At 37.0% G+C, this 14,685-nt stretch overlaps 1 protein-coding gene across 1 annotated transcript in view; it reads left to right on the forward strand.

The window, feature by feature from the left end:
* LOC126199031 (nose resistant to fluoxetine protein 6-like) overlaps nucleotides 1-14,685 on the forward strand; it is a 323,399-nt gene that overhangs the window by 290,534 nt on the left and 18,180 nt on the right. Inside the window, exons 10-12 of the mRNA XM_049935732.1 lie at nucleotides 1,133-1,326; nucleotides 9,111-9,240; nucleotides 12,668-12,857. Of these exons, the coding sequence (XP_049791689.1) occupies nucleotides 1,133-1,326; nucleotides 9,111-9,240; nucleotides 12,668-12,857 (514 nt within the window). The remainder of the gene's footprint in view (nucleotides 1-1,132; nucleotides 1,327-9,110; nucleotides 9,241-12,667; nucleotides 12,858-14,685) is intronic.

Raw genomic sequence — 14,685 nt, forward strand, 5'->3', positions numbered from 1 at the left:
GAACATTTGTGACAAGTTAAAATTGTGCATGGACTGGAACTTGTGCCAAAATGCCTACCTTTCGTATCAATATTATGGGAAGGAAAGTTGCCATTCACCATATAGCAGAAATGTTAAGTCGCAGGTAGGCACAACAAAAAGACTTTCACACTTAAAGCTTTTGGCCAATGGCCTTCGTCAATAATAGACACACATATGGCCCCCCCCCCCCCCCACACACACATATGCAAACATAACTCACAAACACAACTGCAGTCTCAGGCAACTGAAACCACACTTCAGTTGCTTAGAATGCAGTCATGTATGTGAGTTGTGTTTGTGTGAGTGTGTGTGTGTTTGCATATGTGTGTCTATTGCTGACGAAGGCCATTGGCCGAAAGCTGTAAGTGTGAAAGTCTTTTTCTGGTGCCTATCTGCGACTCAGCATCTCCGCTATATGATGAATGGCAACTTTCCTTCTCATTGTTACATTCCATCCTGGATTTTTCCATTGTTTCATTCCTTTTGTCTCCAATGCACTACTTATTTCACTACCTGAGCGTGCTTTACAGACTGATTAATAAGTGTTAACTTCAACTATCTACCATCCACACCTTCCAAACCCCTCTCCTGCTCTCTGATAATGCTACAGGATCAGTTCTCTGGAGAATAAATGATATAGTGGAAAGTCTGACCATACTAACAGCTTAAGAATTGGCCTTGAAAGGTATATAGCTGTGTCTGTTTACCACAAGATTATAACTTGTCACCAAAGTTCACATGTTGCATTACTTTTGGCTTTGAAATGTTGCTCTTACCACTTTGAAGTTTCACCAACCTTGTAAACCTTCCATCTCAGTGCTATCATTGTTACAGTAGGTTATAATAGTGAACACCATCATATAAACAGACAAGTTAAATAAATCCCTTTGTGATAAATAACTAAATGATGGCTTGAGAACATATTTGCATTAGTGTCATCTTATGCATATAGTTACTATTACGGTGTCTTAATTCAAGAATTCACCTCAGTTTAATCAATGTAAGAACATGTAGAAAGTGGACTGCAAGCATTAAACTGTTTTCCTTCACTTTTATTCATAAAGAAGTTGTAATTGTGTAGGTAAATGCTACTAACCCCTTTATATTACAGTGTGGGCCACATACTCATCACCTGGCAATTGATATGCAACTGTCCTTATTTCTACCATTGATGCTATATTTGTTGCATATGAATGCTGTAGCTGGAACAGTTGTTCTGTTCTCTATTAATGCAGTATCTACATGGTTGAGGTTCAGTAAAACTCTGGAGCATAACCTATCTATTGTCATATTCCACAGTGTCAAGTAAGTACCCCTGATACTAATAAGAATATTAGAGTAAAGTTATAAAAGTTGTTATGTGTGATTAACTTTAGTTAACAAATAATGAGAAATAAAATATGATGAAAATATGGGATAGCAAAAATATGAAAGAAACTGATAGAGGAAGGAGGAAAATTTTGTCACAAAGTACTTGAAAACTATAACAATTATTCTGCTGGCATCCTACTCTGTATTGTGACACCAACAACTGAGTGGATCATTACTCAAGTGTTACAGTATTAATCACTCACTCTTATATGAATGGAGTCTGAATTGCATAATAGAAAGCAGAGGGTAATGTTAACAGAGTAAACCATAGTAATAAAGCTAATTCAGAGAGATCAGATATGATACCAATCAAGAATCTGCATTTGACCTGTTCTTATTCTTGATCTACATAAAGAACCTTTTAAAGACTTTATAAAGCTCATTGAAAACTGCAATCTTTGTTGGTGACATGAATATACTGTTCAAGACTGGCTGAGCTACATGCTAACAGTAGTAGAAACACAATGGTTAGTAAGCATAATTGAGGAAGCAGGAGCTATTAGTTTTTTTTTTCCTTAAAAAAAGTAACAGCACTTTTATTATTAAATTAGCTTTATCTTAACTTATACTAACACATCTGTTTAATGACAGTTAATTATTAATACAGTGCACATAATTAGTTTTGGAGAGCTACTGTTGTCATTCGTCATCTACGGAGGTTCTCCTACATGAGAGAATCTTTAAGTGAAACTTCAGAACATGATGAGAGAATTAACAATTAACTGGGACAGTTACATCTTTTAGTCATGAAAATTTGTAAAGCAGAAAACAAATAATAATGACTTACACATTTAAGAGAAATGGCACAAAATATGTTGCTGACTAAAGATAACAAACATTCCTGAAATTAATATGCCTGCCATTACAGAACAGAGGCGCTGTAACAAATATGTCTGAAAAGGCCATGTGCAGAATCCCACTTTGGGGCGGTCTTGGTGCTTGCTTCTACTCGAGCTAGGAACATGGGGTAAAAAGTTTTATTTAGCCTGGGCCAGCAGCCATTTGTGTAGACATTCAAACATCTGTCTTACTGTACCTATGTTATAGGATATTAAACTAGGGTCAAATGAGGAACTGGAGATGGCACCCTGCTTCTCCAGGTAACCCATAAAATTCTGCCTTTCTCAGAAAAATCTCATGGTTCACGCAATCGAACGCCTTAGAAAGGTCACAAAAAATTCCAGTTGGAGACATTTTATTACTGATTGATTAAAGAATTGCATTGGTGAAAGAATATATTGCATCTTCTGTTGAGATGTTTTTCTGGAAACCGAATTGACTTTTATTGAGAATATTGTATTTACTAAGATGTTCAAGAATCCTTCTGTGTACAAGTTTCTTGAGAATCTTGGAGAAACAAGTTAAGAGTGAAATAGGACGATAATTGGTTACTTCGTTTCTGTCACCCTTCTTGTACAATGGTTTCACCACTGCATATTTAAGTCTATCATGGACAATTCCTAGTCTCACTGATTCATTAAAGATGTGGCACAGGACTTCACAAATGAAAATGTGTGTGTCTTTCAACACTTTGATGGAAATACCATCAATACCAGTTGATTTTTCAGTTTTCATGGTCCTTATTATCTCCTTAATTTCCTCAACAGTGACAGGAGACATGCTAATCTGGGGTGTTACACTAAGTCCACTTCTTTATAAAAGATTCAGAGCCTCATTTATAGAACCATTACACCCTATTTTATCCGCTGCAGTAAAAACATACTTGTTGAAAATTGTTGCAACATCTCCACCTTTATCAATGATATTCCCATTATGTCTAACTTCAATATTTTCTCCATCATTTGAGTAACTACCAGTTTCTCTTTTAATAATAGCCCAGATGCTTTTCATTTTGTTGCCAGAATTATCTATTTCTGATTTGATGAACATACTTTTTGCCTTTATCAGAACTTCATTTAAGATCTTGCAGTACCTTTTATAATGAGCTCTTATTCAGGATCATTAGTATTTCTGAGAGAAACATAAAGCAGTCTTTTAGTCCTACATGATGTTTTTATTCCTTTTGTGAGCCACTGTTTGCTGGTATGGCCCTGGTACTTGTTCTTTGCCATTCTTAGAGGGAAGACAGCTTAAAAGTGGCACATAAATTCATTTATAAATAGGTTAAATTTGTCATTGACTTTCAGTGCTCTATAAATTGGACTCCAGTCAATGAGTTGAAGATAACTGTTGAAGATCATGAGATTTTCATTATTAATTACCCTAAATGACCTTTTACAGACTTTGTCCTTCTTGTGTGGGCATATATCATTGAAGTTAGCAATGGGCCATCAAGGTCTGAAAGACCATTTAGGACTTGTTTTACTGTTGCATTGGTGTTTCTATTCTCATCAATGAAAATATTATCTATAAGATTTGAACAGTAGTTCATAACCCTTATGGAGAAGTCTACCATGAGTGTGAGGTTATAAGTTATGTTATGTTATGATATGTGGTTTATTCATCTCATTACATACAATTTTCAAATCATTTGATTTGATGTGCAGGAGACATGTCAAGGTTTACAAAAGAAACTTTTTTCACTTTTTTTAAGAGAAATACAAAAGTTTACATTATATTTTACATTTCTAAGTTACAGCTACACATGTACATAATATAATAAATGTATTACAATCCCTGTGTTCAGATTGTGAAGCTGTCCTCAATGAATTCATCGACAGAATAATAACACTAAGTGTTCATTATAGGCAGCAGGTCATCTCTACTACTATCATAACCTAGAAAGTTAATGTTAAAGTCTCCTAAGACTACAGTATTTTTATTTTTTGAACATATATGAGACAGAAGAGATTCGAGTTGCTTAAAGAACATACATTGCTTCCCTGGTGGGGCCCTATACACTGTGTCTACAATGAGTGACAGGGTCTTGGTGCTAATTTCTATACCACAAGCTTCAAAATGCTGATCAAAACAGTATTCTGTGAGATCTAGAGATCTATACATTATATTCTTTTTTACATATATAATTACACCACCCTTCTGCACACTGTTTCTACAAAAGTGAGAGGCAATATGATAGCCATCTAGATTCAGCATATTGATACCCTCCTTTACATGGTGTTCAGTAAAACAAAGGATATCGGCATTATCAATAGTATTACTATCACTAATATTCATTGTCAACAGTTCTAGTTTACTTCTTAGCCCCCTTATATTTTGATGGAAAATACACAGTTTGTCACATTTAGTATTGACTTTTTGAGGAAGTGAGTTGCTAGGTTTCAAGATGGGTGAGTTTTTGCACATGCTCATTAGATAATTGATCTTTTGCTGAGTGTCATTTCTGACTGACTTACCTAAGTCATGGTTTTCCCCATTTTGTTGTGAAACCATAAAAAATCTTGATTTAGTAAAGCAGGTTTTCTAGGCCTCAAGCTCCTCTTTTGATTGTAGAATGCTGCAGGCCTTGGTGACACTACAGTAGTTTTAATGGAACACTGTGATCTAACTATAGATCTTGCTGCAGTTAATGTTTCAGGTGCTGTAGTTAGCTGGCTGCAGTTAGATGGCTCCTAAAGAGTTATAATATCAAATCAGTCATGAGTCCTCCAACTAAAATGTGCCATCTTATAAGGCCTATGAAAGATTAAACACATCTCAGAGCTCCCAGCATTTACAGAATGCTGTATGAGTGCAGACAGTATTATGCCAGGTAAACCATGTACAAAGTAGAAGAGCATTGGATTGAACAGGAGAGATGTTTGTGACAAAGTTATCCAGGGAATTCAGTGGTACCTGAACATGCTTTAGAAAATGGACATAAAATTATATCTGTCGACACCTCATCACAGGGGCTACTGGTTTCTGGGATAGCATAATAAAAGAAGCTGTAGAAATCAAAATACATAATAACACCTTCAATAAAGACAGTGGCTTGCAGCTGAGTACAGCACAGAACCAGGCAATCACAAAGTTAAAGTGGGCACAGCAGACACAAGATGAAAACGTGTATGTATATAGTGATGGACTGTGCATCAATGACATGATGCTCAAGAATGTGGCTGTATAAGGCCAAGACCAGCAGTTACACAGCAATCATTTACTGCTTGATAATGGTCAAGAAACACTCACCAAAAAAGTTGTAGATGCATAAGTGCTTTATTTAGCAGGGAGCCTGAGAAAATTTTACTCTTTTCTTTGTTTTGAATGTCTTGGGATTTCCAGTTCCCCTGTTTGATTTCTTCTAGCAACCTGTAAAGACTCCACATGCATGTATAGCCTTCTTGAAATTTTTTTTTGCTTCTCATTAGTTGTGAAATTCACAGCTTGTTTTACATTCACTCTTGTTTATTAATTACAAGTAGCAATAGAAGCATATGTATTGGCATGTAAGTGTAAGGTCCCTGAGAAGGCTGTGCAAGGTAGTATGCAATCAACTTTACCTAATGTTCTTACTGCAACTTCTATATAAAAATGCTTTGTTGATATTAGCTGCATTGTACCTGCAGATTATACCATAGGACAGTATTAGTGAAAGAATGCAGGCAATAATGCCTGCAGGTCATCATAGTGACAGAGATTTCCAAGTGTAAACCAGGCAAAACTGAGCTTTTTGATCAGTTTATCCATGTGCTAGAACCACCTGAATTTCTTATGAATTTGGACATCTAAGAACATCACAAATGGGGCATCACCCATTATGTGCTCATTGGTCTCTAATTCCAGCATTTGTAACTCACATCTGGTTTTTTTGGAACTGCTAACTGCTTCATAAGAATAAGGATTAAACTGTCTGTTATAAAGCAGCTTATTCTATTATTCTCCTCACTGTATCTTCATCTTTGTCATACAGTAATAATTGGGTGCACATAACAGTTTGTATCACTGTCTCACTTACATTACTGAGGTTGATAATAGATTTAACACAGGGAATTCTCCTCCGGTTACCATGAAAACTGTCAATTTTTGATCAGAATAACAATCCTGATGTGAAATATTCTGATGAACATGTCAGTTAATTGATTAGTTTCATGTTTCATAGACCACATTTACAAAAACGAAACTTATGCTGGCAATTAACAGGCTTGTAATTTAGTACATATTTCTAATAAAGAACTCACCAAAGAATTTGCTAAGGTGAAACAACTTTAATGTATGTTTGAAAACACTTCTGTCTGATATTTCATTGCCATGGACAGACTGTCATAGAGTTTTATAGCTTTGTATTTCACTACTGGCTGCACCAGAAAATCAGTAGAAGGAAGTGCAGATAATTTTTGCTTCTAGTATTGTATTTATGAACATCCTTGTTACTCCCAAACTGCAATGGACTGTGGATGAAAAATGTCATCACTGAATAAATGGACTGTGAGGTTGTAGTTAATATTCCCATTGGCAAAGATAAATGCCTGCAAAATGTACATGAATGAACCCCATACATAATTCTTGTTAACAGTACATTCTTTTGTGCAATGAAGATATTATGCTTAAGTGAAGAAATGTCCCAGTATATCATACTGTAGAACATCAGTGAATGGAATATTTGTAAAATATGTGAGATTTTTATGTCCCTAAAGGTGGTAGTTATTCTTCCAGTAAAATTAGCTGAACCTAACTATTTCAGCAGGTCTACTACATAGTTTTTACGTTTTGAATTACACACACCCAAAAATTTTGACATTATTTTTGGTTGTACATTATACTAATTTGAGATGGGATATTTATAACAGCACAAAACTGGATGAACTGTGATTTTTCAATGTTTATAGCTATTTCATTTGTGCAAAGTCTGTTAATAACTTAAACAAAATATAATTTATTATTTTTCCTTTTGATCCTTCTTTGCTTGACTTGACAATATGCTCTTATCTTAGTCTTCCTTTACAACCTACCCCAACCTATCCCTCCTTCCTGCGTGTAGATAGTTTTGTGTCTAGAATTACTTACATTCAGAACTGCCAGTTCTGGAAGCTCTAAAAATGTTTATTTTTATTACAGCTTTAAAACAAACTATTGTCTTTCATGTGTAACATATATGGAAGCTGCAAAAGAGTTCAGAGGTTAGTTGGGAGGTTCTGGTGGACTTAAACTTTGACCGAGGCTGTGATGAGTGCTAAATTGAATCACTTGACAAACATACTGCTCATGAAAGTCAGTGGGACTAGATTTAAGACTTGATATCACCCACAGTTTTCACATGTCAGTAAATTTTATTACAGAACATATTCTGCTGTAGGGTTAAAAATTCATTCTCGTATATTGTTCAATCTTTGATCAACCCTAAAAACAGTAGGAATGAAGTCCGCCCCCTTGGCTGAATGGTCAGTGCATCGGACTGCCATGCAGTGAGCCCAGGTTTGATTCCAGGCCAGATCGGAGATTTTCTATGCTCAGGGACTAGGTGGTGTGTTGTCATCATCCTCATTGACGCACAAGTTGCCCAACATGGCACCAACTGAAAAGACTTGCAACTCAGTGGCCAGACTTTCCCAGGTGGGGACTTCCAGCTATCAATGGCATACAGTCATTTCATTTTTTCAGTGTGAATGAAATTCCCTGCAATTAACTAGGAAACATCACTTTTTTTGCGAAACAGTGCATTCAAGACAAGCATTGGGGCACCTAGAGACAAGATGCGCACATGTACATAAGATGGAGAACATTATCTGCAGTATGTGCTTTTCCAAAAATATTGTAGATTACACTCTCTTAAAAGACAAGGTGCAAGGGTTCAGCTTCTGTGCAAAACATATTTTTGTAGGATTTCTTCAGGTTTTGCTGGATTTTTCAAAATGTCCTGCTTTTATGTGTAAATATGTATCAATGCAGTGTGTACACTCACTCTGCATCCTATTATGCTCTTGTAGTAGAAATACAGTGCTCCAGATGAACATTCAATCCAAAACACAGTTCTAGACATATGGGCACTACAGTTTCTCCTCACACTGTGATCCAGACCAATTGAAATTCCTGCTGTAAGCCATGGAATGCATCAAAGTCCTGTAATGTATGTATCATCTCCATTACAGTTGAACTGTACCATTCTTCCATAAAATACTACGCTTCTCCCATCATATGCAACATTTATCTTATGAAGTGGATAGCTCTTACACATCAACTGAGTCATTTGCAAATACTGTTTAGTTTTCTTATTTATGTATGCATCAGAATTCTAAATAATATAAATGGCCCCATTCATGTTCTATGTTGATCTCCAAAAGGTGCTATTCAAAAGTATTCGTTTCTCTTCTTCTACTCTCTACTGCTTTCATTTTCCACATCACCTCTTGGCCTGTTCACATTTAGGAAACCTTTTTTTCTACACTTCTCCTTATCTTAAGTCCTTCTTCTCTCTCTCTCTCTCTCTCTCTCTCTCTCTCTCTCTCTCTCTCTCTCTCTCTCTCTCTCTATTACTACTCTTAACCAATTACTGTCAACTGAAACCTTAACACATTATTAAACATTTGAGAATCTCAATCATTGCTGTTAAAATCCATTGGCCTTTTTTTCTGTTCATATTATTTGCCTTCTTTGATTCTGACTGATACATCTGCCACATTCACTACACTTTCTCATATTATTTCCTTCGTGCTTCACTTTTCCTTGTGAATATTATTATGTTATGACTGTGATTTTACATTAGTTGATCTACTTTCTGTAACTAACTGTTGTAGACAATTTTGTGTGTAGCATTGCCTACATTCATTTTTGATTACTTATGAAAATTTTATAAATTGATAACTTTAATTTATTTTCAGGCCATCTCAGCTTTACAGGACAGCCAACATTATGTATGGACTGCCTCTTCCAAGGGCATCACCCTACATTTTTGGAGTATTGTTAGGCTTTTACATGAAGAAAATGGAAAAATCTCTTAGGATTCCAAAGGTGGGAGTAAATTAGTAGATTACAACCAACAGATGTTTGCTTCAATTATTTCATGCATCTGTGCATTCCTCTTGCAGCATGTGTTGGAAGATAGGGCAGCTAGCTAATATATCACCTTGTCATTGCCATATTTTCGAGCAAAACAAGAATAATCCAAAATTAGTACTTATACAGGGTGTCTACGCCAAAATTCCCTGTTTTAAATGTGTTCCATATACTAAAACTAAATGATATAACTTTATTTTAGTCACAAAAATAGGTTGTATGTGAAAATAAGTTTTAAAAAAATTACGACAATAAATCAAAATAGAGCCCCTGAGGTGACAACAAATCAAAACAGAGCCCCTGCAGTGACATAAAGAATGTTGAGTCTGTTTTCAGTTTCCATTCAGGTCTGATGCAACATGTCCAAAGGAATGGTGTCAATGACTTCCACAATCCGATTATGAAGATCTTGAATATCCCGTACTGCAGAGGCGAACGCCCTCTCTTGATGTATCCCCATAGAAAAAGATCCAATGGTGTGATGCCAGGAGAATGTGTAGCCCATTTCATGAGTGTACCTCATCTAATCCAGTGCCCTGGAAATGTTCCATTTAGAGCTTTCTGAACATCCAGCGACCAGCGAGACGCAACACCATCTTGCTGAAATCAAAGGTTTGGTTGCAAGTCTGCAACTTTGGGGGAAAGAGCTCCAACATGTCTAGGTACGTCGTTCCTGTGACAGTTGTTTCAGCAAAGAAGAATGGTCCAATTATCTTGTCACACATGAGACCACACCAAATGTTCACTTTTGGGCTATCTCATGCCTTTTCCCTGGAACTGTGTGGCTTGTGCAACCCCCATATTCAAATGTTATGCTTGTTCACAGTTCCAGAGATGCAGAATGTGGCCTCATCAGAAAACATTACACTTGACAAGAACTCAGGATTTCGGTCGATTCGATTAAGCATTTCATATGCAAATTCATTTCGTCGCTGCTTGTCATCAGGCTTTATGGCCTGCAGTATCTGCATCTTGTATGAATGCAGACACAGCCACTTTCTGAGGACTTTATGAAAATTGCACAAGGCATCTGAAGTTCTCATGAAGTTGACAAACTGATTTTTGTGGACTTCATTGAAATGTTTGGTGGATATTCTCAACTTGCTCTTCAGAGATCAGCTGACTTCCTACATGACCCTTTGCAAACCGACTGTGCCATGCTTAGCATCTGGTGCTGCTTTCCTGTAAACACCACAAAACTGCCTTTGCACCATAACAATGGATTTAAACTCTTCATACCAAAGCACAGTTTGTGCCTTCTCATGAACTGATGCCATTTCTGCTTCAATGAACAATAATTCAAGTGTGCCAGATGTTGAAAAACTTTAGGCAGCATTTTTAAGTCCTTCAGCACCCAACGGCCAACTCAGACCTGAAACAAAGAACGATTTACTAATTTTAAGTTGCCTCACAAAATAGGGAATTTCAGTGTAGACACCATGTATTATCTTGATCTGCACTGCTGTTTAAAAAATGTATTCGTTTCCTGCCTTTGTGTATTATAGATCATATTCTGACCTTTCACAATTTTTAACTTATATTTCTGTTAGTGTAGAACAGATAGAGTACATGCATTTTTAGCTGACCAAGTGCTAAAATAATTGTGACAGATATAGTAAAAACTTCAGCATTGTTAAAAGATATGCCAGTGTGGTAACCCTTAAATCAGTTAATAAATCTAAGTTGGGAGCAAAACAGTTCTCTCTCTCCACTGCAATTGGAGCTCTGTGTATAAACACTGGATTACAACTCAAGAAGTAAATGGAGTAATTACATATTGAGTAGATATATAAAGAAGAATTGACTAAAAAGAGAGTTAGTGAAAAAGTAATATGACATTAATCTTCATAGGTGTTAATTTTTTTTACATATACTAAAGTTTCTTTAGGTGACAGAATAAATTAAAGTCAAATAGTGTCAAATTTAGTGAACGGGTTGGATATTCCAGCAATTTATACTACAAAGTCCTCAGTTCTCTGTTGTCAAAGAAGACCCATGTACCTTTCACCAGTTATTATTTTACCCTATGTAAGGCAATTGATAAGAAAAAAAAAATCCAGAAAGCACTAGCCATAACTTTTGCAGTGAAACTGGCTTCACCTTATTTGGTCTAGTCCAATAGCTCCACTCAACCCTTTTAATGCTATTTCATTTCTGACATGAAATAATGATCTCACTTCTCATATTTCCTTGAAAAATGAAACATTGCTAAGAAATTAGCTTTTGCACTTTTTAATGGGCAGCACTCAAAATAGGTGACATCTGCCTTGCACTAAGCTTTCTCGTGATAAATTATTTCTGTAAAATGTAACATTGGTACTCTTTCTTCTAATATGCTTATGCTATCATCTATTTACACAACTTTCACTGCTAAATGTTCAGTATCATATGGTCATCTTCTTGGATTTTTTTCACCTGCCTTTGCCGATTTGTGTAGAGCTGCATGTGGCTTGCTTTCCAGCCATCAGTTTCCCCTTCTTCAATCCTGTCATCCTCTCCCAGTTCATGTCCCCATGTCACCTTCAGTGTGTGTTGCTCCATGCTGGCTTCAGCAACTGTGCGTCACACACTTAGCCTGTGCATCTGCCGTCTCTCCCTCCCACATTCCTACCCAGTAAACCAACTATCTCCCTTCGTGCTACCAGCCATCCACCCTGAAACCCTCTCCCTGCCTCCCACCTCTCTCTCTCTCTCTCTCTCTCTCTCTCTCTCTCTCTCTCTCTACCCACCCCACATGGTACAACCCTCACCACAACCCAGTCCACCTTCCAAAATGCAGCACTGGCTCTGTGCTTCCAGCTATCACCATATAGAGGCATTTTCTGTGTGTGTGTGTGTGTGTGTGTGTGTGTGTGTGTGAGAGAGAGAGAGAGAGAGAGAGAGAGAGAGAGAGAGAGAGAGCATGCAATCATGTGCATGCATGCATGCCAAACAACAAAAAAGAACAGGAGAGAAATAAGCAGGTGCGGATGTAAACAAAATATAAAGGGGCAGGGAAGGGAGCAAGATTGAGGTAAACTTGCAAAAGAGTGTAAAAAGGAAAATATCTAAGAAACAGGCAAGTGATGGCAGAGAGTGTCCAGAATGTAAATAAACAGGGGATGAAGGAAGAATCTAAAAGGAAATAGAGCAATATGTATGTTACAAGCACATGGTAGATGGGAGTTAACAGGAGAGGTAGTTCTTATCAGAAAAATGACTTTAAAGGTGTCTGTATAGCTATACTCCATAATTTACTCAGCAACAGTATACTGCTTGTGTGTGTTTTTTTAGCTGGCTGTCACACCACACCTCCAGCCCAGAATAGTCATAATTGTGAATGAACATTGTAGCTATAATTTAAGGAATTTAATGACAGTGCATTTTTTAACCTTGTCTGCAGGTACTTGTGGCCACAGGGTGGATTGCTGCTATTGTATTAGCCAGTTGCTCAATGCTTTTGGCTAAAAATGTTTACAAACTGAGCTATGTATACAATGTATATGAGGCAGCTACTTTCGCCGCATGGGCTCCTCTTGCCTGGAGCAGTGCCCTTTGCTGGATTATATTGGCGTGCCATTCTGGATCTGCCGGTAAGAAAGATATCAATTGCAATAAAATATGAAAAAAGAGTGAATCATGAGCTAAAACTTCAACAAACCTTAGCAATTGGAAACTTAAGAGTTTTGAGCTGGTATTACACATTTTCTTTAAGAAGACCTATCATGTAATGACATCATATTTCTACAACTGATGCTCTCAGAGACCTGCTGAACACACTCTGTGCCAATATCCAGTATTAAACTGCATACCCTCCTACAGTTTCTTGAGGGGTGAGTCAATGGTGGAAGAAATTTTAATAACTGATATTTGCCAACAAGGGGAGAAGAACTGGTGGAGTACAGTTCCTTATCACCAGCATATGCCCTATGTTCTGCATCAAATGGTAAAACATTCAGAAATTGCTTGTGGAGTGACATCATCTTCAGCATAAAAAGAGAACTACAGCCAACATATATTATAACAATGACTGACATGAATACAGTTAAACATAAAATGCTTGTTACACAAGCTACAGAAATGCCCCCAATAAGAAAAGCTTTTGCAGCATCACATGAAAAATAATAAAAAGAAAATCTAATGACAGCCTCAGCAGCAATATATGAGGGCCCACTGAAAAATAATGCCTCAAAATTTTTTATTCTGTTCTCAAATCGGTTGAGGTATTACGCATGATGCATATTACTTGCTCAACTTTTCCCACTTCGCTGATGCAAGTTGCAACCCTCTGCCACTAGATGGCACTGCATTGTAGCATGTAACATGCTCGTCTGTAACATAATTATGTCCATGTGTGAGAAGCATTGTGCAGTAATAGAGTTACTTATGGCTTAAAACATGCCTCCAATTGAAATCCATATAAGAATGACAGCTGTTTATGGTGATATTCCTTAACATGATTCTGGCGGGTGATAAAAGCTGGGTTTACCTTTTTGTCCCAAAAAGAGATCATCAGTGGGATACTGCCATGAAGGGTCACAGACACTGAAGCACTACAATAAACTCTGCAAGGTACTGCAAGATCCTCAGAAAACTGAAAGCACCAATTCAAAGAGCTCATTCACACATTGAGCACCCTCTGCTTCAGCATCACAATGCCAGACCACACACAAATGTTGTGACATCTACAACAATTCAGTGCCCTGGATTCACTGTCATCCTCCACACAGTACCAACTTGATGCCATCTCATATTCATCTGTTTCCAAGTTTAAAAGAACAGTTTTGAGGACTTCACTTTGATAGTGATGAAGTGTGCAAGCAGAGGTGAGTTGTGGTTCCATCAAATAAGTCAAACATTCTACAGTGACAGCATCAACAAACTGATCTCTCATTGGAAGAGATGCATTTGATGCCAGACATGAAGAGTTTTCACGTAAAAAATTTGGAGATATTACTTTCCCGCACACAGTCATACATGTAAAATATATTGAAATAGATGTTATTGTGCAGCAGATTTGGTCTCTTAGCAAAGACAAATTAAAATATTTCTCACAACATCTGAAAAAATGTATCACAAAAACTGCTCACTGCTGAAGTGAAAATGAACAGCAAATTGTCGTTTGGGATTGTTTTGGGCAGGAGAAAGCAGTTGGCACACTATTTGCAGTCAGCCATCACCATACTGTATAGTGGAGTACTCTTCTCAAAACACAACCATTTAGAAGACAGAGAAAGCATGAAGTGAGTGCCTTTACACCATACACTGCCACATCACCAAGCAGCATCAACCACATTTAATAGAAGCATCAGATGTAATGCCTATTCCACATATTGGTTCAAATTATGTGACTTCTGATAAGTGTAAAAGGTTACTGGATCTCCACAAATCATGATTATACCACATACCTTGCCAATGCAG

The sequence above is a fragment of the Schistocerca nitens genome, chromosome 8 (assembly GCF_023898315.1).
Source record: "Schistocerca nitens isolate TAMUIC-IGC-003100 chromosome 8, iqSchNite1.1, whole genome shotgun sequence".
NCBI lineage: Eukaryota > Metazoa > Arthropoda > Insecta > Orthoptera > Acrididae > Schistocerca > Schistocerca nitens.